Raw genomic sequence first — 16675 nt, 5'->3', positions numbered from 1 at the left:
GAGGCGGTCGTTTAAGCCAATTGGCCACATCCGGCGATTGGCAATCAAGTTGCCGAACGCGATCCTAGTATTGGTGGACGGATGTTCGAAGTTCGAATTGGAGCGGCTCCGGGATGGCGGAACTTTGGGTGAGTATTTTGAGTTTCGTGAGGGTGGAAGGGAATTCCAAACAAAACAGCAGCGGCACTATCTATTGCCTGCTTGGGCAGATTGCTTAATCACAGTGTTTGTTTTTTTCTACTTTACAGGGACTTCTTCCACACGTTTCCGGCAGAAAAATCTGCCGAGTCACCGATCCGGAAAAGCAAATTTGTAATTGTCAACCATTTTGGGTGAGTATTTCAGCTGTGGTGGAATTTTGCTTGGAAAACTTTCCTCTGATTTGTTGTGGGAGGGGAGAGCCACGGTGCGAAATCTCCGCAGCAGCAGCAGACATCTTTCGTGGCCTACTGCAGCAACATTTGATCTAAACAAACTGTTTGTTTCTCTTTTCACAGGGACTTCTCCCACCGGGTTCGCTAACGGGACACAACCCAACGGATGCGTTCGATTGGGAGAGGACCCGGCGCCTGCTGCGGTCACTTTCGGCCGTGTTTGTTCCGGATGGTGAGCTCGTCTCGCCTGGAGGCGAAAATCGTTAGGTGAGTTCTGTGTTGGGGCTGCGCAGCTCGGAAAACTTTCAAACGTCAAGGAGAAGGTCACGATTTTTTTTTTGCGGTACGCAGCTGAAAAGTAACAGAAACGGAATGTAGCGTTTCACGCGGTGCAATTTGTTTTGATTAGTGAATCAAATAAGTTGGATTTGCACATTTCAATGCAACTGAAAATTACAAATAAAGTTGTATTTAATTTTCTAGGATTCAAATGTTTAAGAATTCTACAATTTATTTCAAATAATTTAAATTTAGAAAATCAGAAAATTTTAGTCTTATTTTAAAATTTTAAAATTACAAAATTGTGTAACCTAAAATGGAAAACTGTAACCAACAGATCGAATCAACTTATTTTGTATGAGTGAACTAAAATTTCAGTCCAAAATAAAAGTAGAATTTTTCCTTCTTCGGTAATCTGAACCTTCGGATGATTGATTTTTGAAATTAAGAAATTTAGAAATTTAGAAATTTAGAAATTTAGAAATTAAGAAATTAAGAAATTAAGAAATTTAGAAATTTAGAAATTTAATTCAGAAATTAAGAAATTTAAAAATTTAGAAATTTAGAAATTTAGAAATTTACAAATTTAGAAATTTAGAAATTTAGATATTTAGTAATTTAGATATTTAGAAATTTAGAAATTTAGAAATTTAGAAATTTAGAAATTTAGAAATTTAGAAATTTAGAAATTTAGAAATTTAGAAATTTAGAAATTTAGAAATTTAGAAATTTAGAAATTTAGAAATTTAGAAATTTAGAAATTTAGAAATTTAGAAATTTAGAAATTTAGAAATTAGAAATTTAGAAATTCAGAAATTTAAGAATTTAGGAATTATGGAATTTTGGAGTATCGGAATTTTTGAATTTAGAAATTTAGAAATTTAATAATTTAGGAATTATGGAATTTTGGAGTATTGGAATTTTTGAATTTTAGAATTAAGGAATTTTGGAATTTAGCAATTTTGGAATTTTGCAATTTTGGATTTTGGAAATTTTGGAACTTAGGAATTTGGGAATTTGTGAATTTAGGAATTCAGGAATTTAGAAATGTAAGAATTTAGGAATTTAAGGAATTTAGGATTATAGGAATTTATGGAATTATAAAGTTAGGAATTTAGGAATTTAGTAGTTTAGGAATTGAGATATTATGGAATTTAAGAATCTAGGAAATTAGAATTTTTTAGGTTTTTTTTTCAATTTTGAATTTAGATTCCTTAATTCCTTAGGAATTCAGGTATATAGGAAATTATTAAATTATTAACTTATGAAATTAGGAATTTAGGAATAAAGGAATTTAAAAATTCAGGAATTTAGGAAATTTGGAATTTAGGGATTTGTGAATTTGGGAATTCAGGAATATAGGATTTTAGGAATTCTGAAATTAAGGAATTTATGAATTTAGGGAATTAGGAATTTAAGAATATAGGAGTTAAGGAAATTAGGAAATTATGAAGTTAGGAATTTAGGAATTTAAGATATTAGGAATTTTGGAATTCAGGAATTTGGGAATTTAGGAATTTAGGAATTTAAGAATTTCAAAATTTCATGATTTAGGAATTTAGGAATTAAGGGATTTGTGAATTTGGGAATTCAGGAATATAGGAATTCTGGAATTTAGGAATTTATGAATTTAGGGAATCAGGAATTTAAGTATATAGGAGTTAAGGAAATTAGGAAATTATGAAGTTAGGAATTTAGGAATTTAGGAAATTAGGAATTCAGGAAATTAGGAATTTTGGAATTTAGGAATTTGGGAATTTGGGAATTTAGGAATTAAGGAATTAAGGAATTTAGGAATTTAAGAATTTCTAAATTTCAGAATTTAAGAACAGCTAATTTAATAGAAAATGAACCGGATCCTTAACATGCCAAACATATGTAAATTTTCCTTATGTCTAATTCAGTGTTTTTCTCTTCTACAGGGGCTAATTTCACTAAGGATTGTGCTTCTAGATTACGCGAATGTCTATCCCAATTACGAAGCAGTTGATCCGGCACCGGCTACGGACATTCCGAATAATTTCAAACAGTGTGGATTGAAGCGGAATAACAAAAGAAAACGACACGGAAAAAAAGTGCTAAATTAAGTGAAATTAAAGAAAACGATAAAAATACAATAAAATTTACCATATTGACCATTAATTTCAATGTATAAATATATGTTTTACAGTACAATTTAGTGGAGAAAAAAAAATAAATACAATGAAAATACAATGAATCATACTGTAGTTATTATTTATTTCAATGTACGAATATAGTTTAAACCGTACTATTTAGTATGGAAAAATCCATGAAGAACTGTGAATCTACTGTGCAAACCATTGTAATGGTTACTGTTTTTATTATAAATGTATGATGTTTTCTATGATAAGGGTAATTTTTTGGACGGAAAAGGCATCAATGAAAATACGGTAGAATATATAGTTTTTGGTTTTTTTTTGTATGGGGAAAAGTCGAAATTTTTATGGTGACTGTGCCTAACAATACCCCTTTTTTATAGTAATTTCCCAAAATAAGATATATTCTATGGTGAAAAAACATAATGGCTACTGTAGAATCATGGTAAAAATAACCATAGAATTTATCGTGTGATAACCATAAAATCTACTGTTGGTTTATAGTAAATCTTTATGCGGGCTTAGCCCGCACAGAAGCAAAAGTCCGTCCTTAAACATAATGTATTATTAACCTCGAAACAGCCGCGAGTATTCGGCTTTCCCCCTTTACTAACCCTAGCTTTAAGTAATTATGTAAAAATGATATCCGGCTCCGTAAAACTTTGGTAGATGAGCCTAAATAAATAAAGACAGTTATAAAAAAAAAAAAATTACGCAAACGCCATACTCTTAAATTGAAATTTAATTGAAACCACTGAGCACATACACAAAATTCTTCGAAATGCCTTGCGTATTTTGTGTCGTCAGCCGCCAATCTTAAGTTCTTGCAATAATGAACAGCAAATACACTCAACCCCTGGTGGTTGGTCACTTTTTTGTTTGACACTTTTTTAGTTTGTACCCCGTTGGTTGGACAAAGTCAAACTAAAAAGTGACGAACTGTCACTTTTTACATGGCACTTACGCGCACTATCAAAACAAACGTTTGATAGTGTGTGTGAACTCCGTGTAAAAGGGATGTCAAACTAAAAAGTGACCCCGTTCGTTGACAACAGTTGGTGTCAAACCATCGGGGTTTGAGTGTAATCATATCAACCGAATTACATCATGTAGTATGGTAGGAGCTACAAAAGAAAAACACACATTACAATGTTCCACCAGTATTTTATGTAGCACAATGTTGCTAACATGGATTAAACCAATTTAACACATTCAAAGTAAGTAAATTACATAAATTTTAACAAAAATAGTCGATAATAATTTATTTAAAGCACGTTCCATAAGTAAATACCACCATCAAAGCTCATTTAAAAACGAATCTTTATTGACAGCGTCTAATACAGTATTTGAAAATCACAGGTAGCCTTAACATATCTAAAGAAAAACTTGACCCCAAAAAAAGCATACAGTAGCAACAATTGCAAAGCATCATTGCTCCTCTGGGTCAAGAACACACACAGGTCAAGAGCTATTAGTTTTTTCTGTCATTTTTCGCACCATCATCGTCGTGATTGTTTTTCTGGCGCTCGTTTCTCTGGCTGAAGTAGGTGCCGGAACCGGCGGCCTGTAGATTTCCGGCAATACTCTGCACCAGATTGTTGACGGCCTTCAGCGTTTGGATTGGGATCTGGAAAGAAAAAAGGTGAGAAAAAAAGTATAACCAATGTGTTCCTGTTCATCACACTACAAGGTACTTGTTTACAAATTTGATGCAAACATGCTTCCAGCTGTTTCGTTGCGGTTGCGTTTTGGCATTCTAGCAAATTGAGCCAATCTCATCGTCAATTGCTGCCTGGCAAGCCCAAGAACGCATGTGAAATGTGCCTTGCACTTTGCCACATAGTCTGCTGCTATCGAACCGCAACGACATTTGCGCAAACAAAACCATCCAAGCCAAGAAGCAGCAGCCACGTGGCCGGTGGCAAACTGACTGAGGAGTTCACCGTCAACGACTGGCAACACAAACAGGGCGCTTCGTGGGGGTGATTTCAAACGTCGTCTTCGATAGAGAAAAGGGTGAACTCAGGGTGCAATTTTGATGGACATAAAAATATCTTTTTATCATCCTACTGTAATTACAAATATTATAATCCGTGGAAATTTTTCAAAAAGCTTGGATCTCAATTTTACATGTTTTGAAGGAATTAGAAAAAAATACAAGCTTCACCACAAACAACGTTCAACCCTGGTAGTGTGCTGCCCCCCTGAACAGTGACTCCGGAAACCGAGCTGGCAGAAGCAAACTTACGTTGAAGATGTTGTCCAAGATGCTGGAGCGGGGTCCGTTTGGCAGCTGCTCGGCTGAACCACTTCCTTGGTTAACAATCTTGGCATCCGTTTGCTGTACATGGTTGAGGAAGAAAACAAGAAAACTAGGTAAAGGATCGAAATGCCAATGTTTAACATTCTCAAACTCTGACACACACGTACACCCACACACGAGTGAGTACACATTGACATTGGATCGACTCAACGCAAAGGGCTCACCGGTTGAGCCGAACCACATCAACGGTCATTTCAGGTACAGGTTTCGTTAGGTGAGATGAGAAATGTAGTGTGGTCTCCTCGGGTGGGGTTTGGCGTTGATTTAAATATAGATCTATTTGCCATTACCGCTTCATTATCGTTGATTGCGGCCTGCGCCGGGGGCACCAGAGCGGCCGAGAGGACAGCGATGACAAGGACCGTCAAACACGTCAACCGGATGTTAATTGAGCCGGAGCAATTCTTGAATGAGAAGGACATTATACGTAATTGAGGACGTGACGAAAACGAGAGAGGGGAGAGGGGGAGGTCAAACATGGTGGGGGCTTAATTTGCATCCCAAAATTGGAATTCTTGCATATTGTACAAAAACGTGGCGTGCATATTTGAATTTAAATTAAACGATGAAAACAAGCTTAGTATTGATAAGAAACTTGGGACAATTATAAATTAATTAGAATGTAGCCAATGATTGGGTGCACAAGAGTAAATATAATTTGGCGTCATTTCTGAAATACAATGTTTGTATTAATCCAGTCAAACTAGTAAATAGGAAGCTTTAATCGAACATCTGTTCTCGTCCAACCCAAGCGAGAAACAAAACAAACAAATCTACTTTCATACTTTGGATTCACGGTATAAGCAGGACGATGTGGTCTCAAAGACATACGATAACTATTTGATTAGCTGTTTGAGTCTCTTGTTTATGTTTGCAGAACTAGTTTAGAAATCCCTCCACTCCAGTTTGATGTACAAGCAGCCAGAGCTTTTTAGTAAGAATAACATCCAGAGAAGAAACCGCAATGCTATAAGATTTAAGATTGACTTGAGTGTGCAGCACAGTAAAAAAATGTATAAATTTGACTCATTTATTACGTTAAATTATCTCAATTTTGACTGAAAAAAGTGGCATTACATCAGAAAAGGTGTAAAGATGCGCTCATTCCCAGATGTAATATAACCTTGATTTGTTTTACAGTGAGTATGATGATCTGTTTCACAAACAGTTTCACGGTTCTGGAATTTAACGGTTGATTGTTATGCAAATATAGGTCGATGGTCGAAATCTGAGTAGAACCCACCGGCATTGGACCTTGTAAAAAATCGATAAAAAAAATCCGTTTGTTATTCGATCTCCAAAGACGCCTACTTTGATTGTTAATTGTTGCAAATCTGGAGTTTTTTAAAAGGTCCAATAAATCAAATATCCAGTTTTTGTTATTTTGGGTGTTTTTGAAACCGCCTCGATTCAGGGGTATTAAAAAACACCTAAAAGCAAAATCTAAAAATTTGGTTTATTAGACCATTTAAAAAAAATCCAGAAATATTTTTCAAAGTTTATGTCCCGTTTTTGGCAACACTAGTTTTACAAACATTTCTGCTAGCCAAAAATCAACTTCTGTTTTTAAATTGATCGTTATTGTGTGAAGCTTTGGATTCGTTTTAGATCGATAATTTAGAGGAAAAATAAAGTTAGTCTTATTTATCAGTCATTTTTGCCGAGAGAAAATGTGTCTGAAAATTGTGTTGCCAAAAACGGGATGGCACTGTACCACTCAATGTTACTCTCCTATATTTAGACATTTTGTAAACTTATACTTTTTTTTTGTAGAGCCTTTAAACCACTGCGACCAATTATAGGAATATTATACTTTATACCATGTCTATTCAGACTGTAGACCAAATTCCACCCAAAACTTTGTTGTTGATTATAATAACAAAATAAATTACATTTTATAACGCTTCCATATTTTTTTTAAAGATTGCTGATCGAAAAAGAATCTCATTATCTTAACAAACAATTGCAAACTGCCATCAAATTGAACGTCTTATTTTACATAAAAGTCCCTTTGACACCAAATATTCCAATTATCGAATTACGAATGGAAAAATGAAACTCAGATTCGTGATCAGGAACCAATTTCAAAGCAATTCGAAGAGAGTTCGTGGCAACAGTCATTCTGCACCAACTCTCACAGCTGGAGAATGACTCAAAGTGAATCATATTTTTAACTGTGATTAATATTTTAACACAACCAACAAAACGACTTTTGCCGAATCTAAGCGAATTTCACTAAGAACAATTTCATGAATGTTGTTATTGTTACAGCGAACTCTCTCTGTGGCAATATTGTAGCGACCGTCGATTGCGGGAGATATCAAACTACAGAACGAAAAAATCAAATCGTGCTATTGAAGGAACTAAAAAAATATCGAGAAGATTGACAGGGACAGGGAGTGGACTGTAATTCATTTATTTCTGGTAGCTTTAACCTTCTTGATAATTCGTTGCCCAATTGGTGTGATTCTTATGACAGGGATAGGGAAATAGGGTAAATATAATCACAAAAAAACTTCTTGGATATTTTAATCTGCGCAAAATTTGTTTCAAGAGATTTGAAGATTGCTCGTTATATAATTGCCATTAAAGAAACGAATAATCTACTAAACATATAGAAAGAAACTTCACGTAAGCGAGGCAAACACTTAAATGAGTAAATGGCCAATTTCGTGCCTTCCATTTCATTCGGGCACATAACATTTGCAAACAAGAGTGTATCCCTCTCACACCTTATGTAAGCTGTCATTTGGGTGAAACGGATACTCGTGTTTGCAAAAAATATTTGCTTTTTGAAAAGTCAGACTCCAAACGTGGAATGAAACGCAAATACCTGTTGATAATTCCAGCTCATTTCAGGTATTTTTCTGATACTTTTATACATGACCCTCTCCGATTTCCTTGAAACTTTGTAGACATGTTATCCTAGGCTTATATAAGCCATTTTTGTTAATATGGATCCAATTGCACTCGATAATGACATTTGAGAAGGGCGTAAGTTATTAAAATATTATGGTGTTTCATAATTCGAAAATTACTGTCTCTCGAAGCCGATGTCCAATCCTTGTGAAGACACTGTGGTTTTAAAAATACAAATGTTTAAAAAACAGACGATTTAGTCGTTTTTGGTCATTTCTTAATTTTTCAGTCTCGAAAACTTTTTACCGGAAAGCTCGTCCAATTTCCCATACGTTTGCATTTGATAACTATTCCATTGCTTGTAACTGAAAACAGAATTTTTTTTTTTAGTGTAGTGAAGTGGATGGTAGTAACCTGGATTGTATAAATTATAAAATGAGTTAAATTGAAAAATTGGTCAAAGACTAACTTATGGAAAATTGGACAAGCTATCCGGAAAAATATTTAATAGACTGAAAAATAAAATCGAGGCCCCATCATGATTTATAGATAGCAATTAAGGGACCCTAAGACGGATTGAATGAGGCCTTAACGCTCAAAATCCGTTCAGCTAGTCCGGAGATAACCGAGTGATAATTTTCCGATCAACACAGACATTTGCTCAGAATTTGATTCTGAGTCGATATGTATACGTGAAGGTATGGTATGGTCTAGGATGTCAAATTAAGAAATTCAATTGTCGAGTGTTTTTATGCCTTTCCTGAGTAAGGTGAGCAAGGCAAAACCGTTGTATCTTCACAAGGATTTTGTTTTTCAGAAAGCTCATCCAGTTTCCTACAAATTTGCTTTTTTTTTCAAATGTCATTTTCGGGTGCAACTGACTCCATAAACACAAAAATGGCTTATTTAAGCCTAAGATAACATGTCTACAAAGTGTCATTGTTATCGGAGAGGGGCAGGTACAAATTATCAGAAAAATTTTGATTTGAGCTGGAACTACTCTATACATTCAACAACTTTGTTTCGCTGTTGTTTGAGTTAGATATCTATTTCGAATGAAACTGAGACAAACTTTTGAATGCACACCGGGGAAATTATTATAATCCAATTAGATAAAACATAAACAAATGAGGTTAATTTGCGCATGCCTTCAATCTCAGCAGAAGGGTTGCTTGCATTTAGCTCCGTAACAAAAACATTTGTTGTGCAATATGCAAATAGTTCCTATGCTTGTTTTAAGCTCGATGTTTCCTCGTCAGAGTATTTACTCGGGAAACAGTATGGAAATGGGAGAGTTTAGTTTAACCCCTTAAGCGAATCTATGTCGTTGAACAATGCAAAATCCATAGTGTTTAACTCTATACAAACTCTCAAAACTCTCGAATCCGCAACGTACACATCCTCGTCCCATTACTCACATTTAATTTGAATGCCATTGTGGATTAATCAAAAAACGGAAACTTTTCGCTTTTGGGAAATCCCGTTCTCGTTCACTGCACTGCACTGCACTGCAGGGGCTTTGCTGCTGGCTGAGTTTATTTACGCTGCTGCTGTTGCTGCTGCTGCAAGGCACAAGAACAACTTTCACTTAGCTGTACCGGGTAACGACAAAAATAACAGTTCGAGGTTTTGGTCTCTGGGTACATCGAGGCCAGTAGGGTGATAAGAGGAAACAAATAATCAAATAATAAAATAAGTTGATATTTATTGTCATCAGGAAAGCATAGAAGTATATGCCTCAAAAAACTTTGAACCAACTTTTGCGTAATTTTGTATACACTTCTAATCCTGATACTGCAGTTTTGTTTTTGGATCACCGGAAGTCGATTCCGAAAATTGATATTGATAACATATTCTTGTCCTTATTTTTATGCCGCTGTAATTATTTTTAATCAGGTCTACTTCCAATGATCAAAGTGAAGAAGATAAACTAACTTAATTCACTTATGTGGTTTTTGCCTTCCTCACTCTTTACAAACAGTGCACAGTGTATTCGAAATGGCAAAATTAAAAGGAAAAAATTATTAACCACTTTATTCGTCCTAGCCAAATAGTGTCTTCGGAAGCGTTAAAGGATCCAGCATAAACCACGTGGCCTTTAAATTTGAAATTGTCTGTTATGATAAATCTAATTGAACTTGGTTTGTACTGAATTAATTTATATTTTTACAAGGAATATAATTGAAAACTAGTTGATAATCCGTAAATTCCGTAAAATAATCGATTGTTGTTTATCGATAATTTATTGTTTATGTTGAAACTCAGTTAGCAAGCTTTGAACACAAATTTGTGTTAACAGTCAAAAAGAGCAAATTGGGAAGAAATAGATTCAATTATTAATAAACAAATCAAGAATTTCTCATAATTAAAGTGATGTTAGTACAAAGCTTTCGAAACATAATGAAATCAAAAATATCATTATTTTTTACGTTACTATTACTAACCTACACATTAAGATTTTATTATCGAATTCGGAAGTTGAAAAATCGATGAAACCATTGAACCGTCTATCAAAATGAACAGATTTTACCAAATGTCGATGTCTCTGTGCTCTCTTGTACTAAGCTTGCTGGTTTCTCTCACTAGTTGTTGTTGTTGTTGTTGTTAATTCATTTATTTCTGGCAGCTTTAACCTTCCTGGTCATTCGCTGCCCTTCTCACTAGTTAGCATAAGAAAGCACAGAGTCATCGATGTATTGATTTCATTTCAACCTTTCCTAAATTTATTTTGTTCTCAATCGATCCATGCATAAAGTAAGGTACAAAAACATGCGAAGGATCTAATTTTAAACGACGTTGAAAAATAGTTAGGGGAAGGTGGGGCAAGACGACCATATGGGGCAAGAGGAACAATCGCTCGTAAGGCCGTAATTTTTACAATTTTGATTATTTCCAGTATGAGGAATTGTTGCTAGCAATGCAATTAGCTGATTCTACTACCACATAACCGCCAAAACGACGTAAAAGCCACGGGGCATAAGATTGAATGATTTTTTTTTCAAAACCTTTGTTTCCTTATAATATCTGGAAAGTACAAAATAAGGCTGAGGGTTCGATTTAAGGCTCATTTTATCAAAATGCTATTTTTCCTAGATCAGTAGTGTCCCTACCAATGACTTGCACGTATTATAAAGTATGATTTATGTTTTGGTTATTTTTATAGAGAGCTTTTTAAAAATCTTGTTTAGGTGGGGCAAGTGTACCATATGGATTTTTAGTATGGAAAAAAATTCAAATTGCTGCAGCAACATATTTTATTGTGAAAAAATACATAAAAGCTCTTAAAAACTGATAAACAATTGTTTAACAAATTGTCCATACACGATATAATAATATCATGAAAATTTACTATTTATCATATAAGTATTTTTTTTTCGTAAATACGGTCAAATTTTAAGTAAAATATTATTATTTAATCTAATAATGAAAGTAACGTTTCAAATACATCCGAATCTGATGTATCTAAGTGATAATAGTTCAATTGTTAGTAAATTAGCATGTTTTTTCATGCAAAATAAGGTTAACAAAACTTCAGGTCCACTAAATTTTTGGGAGCATTTAATTAGTTTTTAGCCTGGTCAGTTACCTTGCAAGCAAGTTTTCCGCAAAAAATTGCGGACAATGGTACGCACTAAAATATCCATACATTTTGTATAAACCAAAATCAAACACATTAGACAGCTTCAATTACTGATAGTATTGATTCAAAATAGAAAAATTCTGCCAAAATAGAAAAAAAAACTTATCCAAAAAAAGAATGGGTTTCAACCCTTAAAAATTAAACTTTAGTTATATAAGCATTCTGGTCAAATAACCCAATGTACTTTAAAATTATCTTTATTTGACCCCCTATTGAAAACTAGATGAAACATTATTTTTTACTCATAAATTAAGCGAAAATCCATTTTCCCCACATACGGGCAAAGTTACGCACTTATTTTTTTAGATCATTGCCAGTTGTGGTTTGGTTGAGCGTTTAAGCAGAATGGATTACTGTGAATACAAAGAGACGAGTTGTTCCTTTTAATTCCGCTATATATATATATAGCGGAATTAAAAGGAACAACTCGTCTCTTTGTATTCACATCATTGCCAGGTTCTCTAGATACAGTATGTAAAAAAAAGTATTTACAGCCCTTGGGCACTTTGCACATGTTGTGATGGAACATGTAAACAATTTAAAGAAACTCATGCCAAACATTTTGCTACAAAAAGCTCATGAAAAGATGATTTCTATAAAAGGTTATATAACAAATACTTTTACAAAAATAAAAAAAGGTGCTAAAAAAGTTTTTACACCTTTCGAAAAATTAACACAAAAACACAAAAGTTATTTATTGCCAAATCACCATGAATCCAGTCTCCCAACTCCAAATAGGCATCCTTGACTGATTAAAAAAATAGTTTGGATTGAATATAAGGATTACTAACTACTTAGTATACAAGTTTTTATAACTTTGGAAATTGTATATAAAACTTATCTAAACTTCGGAAGGTGTACAAACTTTTTTTGCACCTTTTTCGATTTTTGTAATGGGTAATTCTCTACCAACTCACACGAAATCGGGAAAAGTTGCCCCGACCCCTCTTCGATTTGCGTGAAACTTTGTCGTAAGGGGTAACTTTTGTCCCTGATCACGAATCCGAGGTCCGTTTTTTGATATCTCGTGACGGAGGGGCGGTACGACCCCTTCCATTTATGAACATGCGAAAAAGAGGTATTTTTCAATAATTTGCAGCCTGAAACGGTAATGAGATAGAAATTTGGTGTCAAAGGGACTTTTATGTAAAATTAGACGCCCGATTTGATGGCGTACTCAGAATTCCGAAAAAAACGTATTTTTCATCGAAAAACTAACTTAATCCACCTATGTGGTTGATGCCTTCCTCATTTTTAATATAAGTGGTTTGCCAGCTATTTTTTTTATATCCAGAAAAATAAGTACACAGATATAACTTAAATGGTCATAACTCGAGACAGGGTTGCCAAATCATCAATGTTGTGGACTCGTTGGAAAGGGTTTTTGATTACCTAACCAACGATGGGTCGGATGATGGATCCGGACATTGTTTACATACATTTAAGTGAGATCCGGCTTCAAAAATGTATATAAATATCACTTAATTGATCATAACTCGAGACAAGGTTGCCAGATCTTCAATGTTTTGAACTCGTTGGAAAGGTCTCTCGATTACCTAACCAACGATGAATTGGATGATGGATCCAGACATCGTTTACATACATTTAAGTGAGATCCGGCTTCAAAAAAGTACATAAATATCACTTAATTGATCATAACTCGAGACAGGGTTGCCAGATCTTCAATGTTGTGGACTAATTGGAAAGGCCTCTCAATTGCCTAACCAACGATTGGTCGGATGATGGATCCAGACATCGTTTACATACATTTAATTGAGATCCGGCTTCAAAAATGTATATAAATATCACTTAATTGATCATAACTCGAGACAGGGTTGCCAGATCTTCAATGTTGTGGTTTCGTTGGAAAAGTCTTTCGATTACCTAACCAACGATGTGTTGGATGATGGATCCGGACATCGTTTAAATACATTTAAGTGAGATCCGGCTTCAAAAAAGTACATAAATATCACTTAAGTGGTCATAACTCGAGACAGGGTTGCCAGATCTTCAATGTTGTGGACTCGTTAGAAAGGTCTTTTGATTACCTAACCAACGATGGGTCGGATGATGGATTCGGGCATCATTTACATGCATATAAATGAGATCCGGATATATGTGAAAACGAATTTTTATACATAACTTTTGAACTAGTTATCGAAACTTCAAACAATTCAATAGCGATGTATGGGACCATGAACCAAGTCGAATGCAACCAGTTTGATCAAAATCGGTTCAGCCAGTGCTGAGAAAACTCAGTGAGAATTTTGGTCACATACATACATACACACACATACACACACATACACACACATACACACACACATACACACACACACATACACACACACAGACATTTGTTCAGTTTTCGATTCTGAGTCGATATGTATACATGAAGGTGGGTCTTTGAGCTTTTAATAAAAAGTTCATGTTTAGAGCAGGATTATAGCCTTGCCTCAGTGAGGAAGGCAAAAAACACTAAAAAAGTTTTAAAAATTCTCCCATTTTCCGTTACTCGACTGTAAAAAATGTTGGAACATGTCATTTGATAGGAAATTTAATGTACTTTTCGAATCTACATTGACCCAGAAGGGTCATTTTTTCATTTAGAACAAAATTTTTCATTTTAAAATTTCGTGTTTTTTCTAACTTTGCAGGGTTATTTTTTAGAGTGTAACAATGTTCTACAAAGTTGTAGAGCAGACAATTACAAAAATTTTGATATATAGACATAAGGGGTTTGCTTATAAACATCAAGAGTTATCGCGATTTTACGAAAAAAAGTTTTGTAAAAGTTGGTCGTCATCGATCATGGCCGTTCATGGTCACCCGCGACAGACACGGACGACGAAACAAAGAGAAACACAAAAAGTAACTTTTTCAAAACTTTTTTTTCGTAAAATCGCGATAACTCGTGATGTTTATAAGCAAACCCATTATGTCTATATATCAAAATTTTTGTAATTGTCTGCTCTACAACTTTGTAGAACATTGTTACACTATAAAAAATAACCCTGCAAAGTTAGAAAAAAACACGAAATTTTCAAATGAAAAAAATTGTTCTAAATGAAAAATGACCCTTCTGGGTCAATGTAGATTCGAAAAGTACATTAAATTTCCCATAAAATGACGTGTTCCAAATTTTTTTACAGTCGAGTAACGGAAAATGGGAGAATTTTTAAAACTCTTTTAGTGTTTTATTCGATGAAAAATACGTTTTTTCGGAATTCTGAGTACGCCATCAAATCGGGCGTCTAATTTTACATAAAATTCCCTTTGACACCAAATTTCTATCTCATCACCGTTTCAGGCTGCAATTGATTGAAAAACATCTTTTATTTCGCATGTTCAAAAAAGGAAGGAGTCGTACCGCCCCTCCGTCACGAGATATCAAAAAACGGACCTCGGATTCGTGATCAGGGACAAAAGTTACCCCTTAGGACAAAGTTTCACGCAAATCGAAGAGGGGTCGGGGCAACTGCTGTGTGAGTTGGCGGAGAATTACCCTAATAGTATTTGTTATGTAACTTTTTATAGAAATCATCTTTTCATGAGCTTTTTGTAGCAAAATTTTTGGCATGAGTTTCTGAACAAAACGTAGTACTAGGTTTTTGTCAAACTTTAAATTGTTTACATGTTTCATCACAAAATGTGCATTGTGTCTAAGGGGTGTAAATCCATACTGTGCAAGCGATTTGCGGTAAATTTTAATACTACCTTTTTGAAGGCAAGTTATAAAGGTTCTAGAGGTGGGCCAAAAATGCAGCTCAAAGAGCCGGTTCACTACAAAGAGCGAACACCATGGCTCTCACAAAAAGATCCGCGGTTCTTTTTTTTACTCCGGTCTTTTGAAAGAACCATTCCCAGATGGAATGATTATTATTATTATTATTGAACTTCACCCAAATTTTAGCATAAAATTTGTTTTGGAGAATTCAAAATGCAATAATTGCTCATGTAAATTAATCCCAAAATAAAATTGCTGCCAAACACTACTTAAAAGTTTTCAAGGTCATTTTCAGTTTCCTACTTTCCTTTGAAATTTCAAATGTACCGTCATCAGGGGTGACACTGGGTCATACAAATTTCAGCATTTTTGTAAGACCCAATCTTGTTTCTATTGGTTCAAAGTAGGTTCTGTGCCTAGGATGTTTTTTACTATTTTAAAACCAATCTTTAATTTTTATTTTCAAATAAATTAGTCCATTAAACTTTGTAGCATTATTTAAGCAAAAATCGTCACAGAATCCGCTTTGTAAAAGTGGACCTGCTGGCCTTTAATAGTGTTTCTACTCAGGAACTGAGAAAGAGTCGTTACTTTCACTACTTCTTACTACATCTATCTCATATTTGCCATACATACAAAAAAGCAAAAACAAATAAAATAAACACACTTTTCAGTATATTAAATAAAACTTCACTAGCAGGAAATGGTCCTACAAAACTGTATGTTGTCTTTATCACCCTAACCACCAGTAGGGACCAGAGCACTCAGTGTTGCAAACAACAACAAAAAGACGAAACTTTGGCGTGGCTTCCGCAGGAATCAACCGATACCACTAACCAACTAACCAACTAGACCAAACGACTGAACACAGAACAACTGGACGTGGAACGTGCAAATAAGCCGAGTTCGCGGCGCAGACTGAAGTAGCAGAAAATGTTAAATTTAGGGTTTTGTTCCACCGACTTCGAAACACCTCCGTCCGTTGGTCGAAGTTGCCGAAACAGCTTTTCACCCTTCCACTCTGTAGACTAACTGACTGACTGACGTATCGAATGCAGCCCCCCATTAGTGCGGCATGAACGTTTGTATGTTGTTCTGTGGAACGTTGGAACGTTTTGTGTGCAAACTGCTCGACAGACAACCTCGAGCACCCCCTTCCTCCCCATTGGGTGAGTCGTGAAAAAAAGAACTGTTGCTCGAGCAGACCAAGAGAGCTGAATAATGCTGCTGCTGCTGGCTGGTCAGCTCATGAGCTTAACGAATTGCAATGTTGAAACGCAGCAGCGTGCCGCAAATAATGCTACCAGGCAAGACTTTGGATGCTTGGGGGGCTGCCATGCAATGTGGCATATCCGC

General features: G+C 34.9%; 1 protein-coding gene and 1 long non-coding RNA gene across 3 annotated transcripts; one reads left to right on the top strand and one right to left on the bottom strand.

Annotated features, from left to right (window-relative positions):
- Nucleotides 1–274: 274 nt before the first annotated feature.
- Nucleotides 275–2728, top strand: LOC119768809. Its single transcript, XR_005278232.1, has 3 exons — nucleotides 275–332; nucleotides 498–641; nucleotides 2576–2728. It is a non-coding gene; the product is annotated as an uncharacterized LOC119768809 (long non-coding RNA).
- A 1344-nt stretch (nucleotides 2729–4072) lies between these two features.
- Nucleotides 4073–16324, bottom strand: LOC119768807. Of its 2 annotated transcripts, none has more exons than XM_038260086.1 (5): nucleotides 16157–16324; nucleotides 9371–9514; nucleotides 5384–5497; nucleotides 5019–5111; nucleotides 4073–4397 (listed from the first exon to the last, which is right to left on the bottom strand). In XM_038260086.1, exons 2-5 carry the CDS (start codon nucleotides 9386–9388, stop codon nucleotides 4242–4244), a joined length of 381 nt encoding a protein of 126 aa, XP_038116014.1. In that variant the 5' UTR covers nucleotides 9389–9514; nucleotides 16157–16324; the 3' UTR covers nucleotides 4073–4241. The 2 variants fall into 2 exon arrangements, with proteins under 2 accessions (XP_038116014.1, XP_038116013.1); XM_038260085.1 differs by having other exon boundaries at nucleotides 16165–16324.
- Nucleotides 16325–16675: the final 351 nt, after the last annotated feature.

Source organism: Culex quinquefasciatus, chromosome 3 (genome assembly GCF_015732765.1).
Source record: "Culex quinquefasciatus strain JHB chromosome 3, VPISU_Cqui_1.0_pri_paternal, whole genome shotgun sequence".
In the NCBI taxonomy this organism is placed as follows: domain Eukaryota; kingdom Metazoa; phylum Arthropoda; class Insecta; order Diptera; family Culicidae; genus Culex; species Culex quinquefasciatus.
The sequence above is the reverse complement of the archived record's forward strand: the minus strand, read 5'-3'. Positions and strand labels throughout refer to the sequence as shown.

Coding starts and splice junctions, on each gene's coding strand:
- LOC119768807 (XM_038260086.1), bottom strand. Junction 5,112..5,383: donor CAATCAACGATAATGAAGCG/GTAATGGCAAAT, acceptor AACCATGTACAG/CAAACGGATGCCAAGATTGT. Junction 4,398..5,018: donor TCTTGGACAACATCTTCAAC/GTAAGTTTGCTT, acceptor TTTTCTTTCCAG/ATCCCAATCCAAACGCTGAA.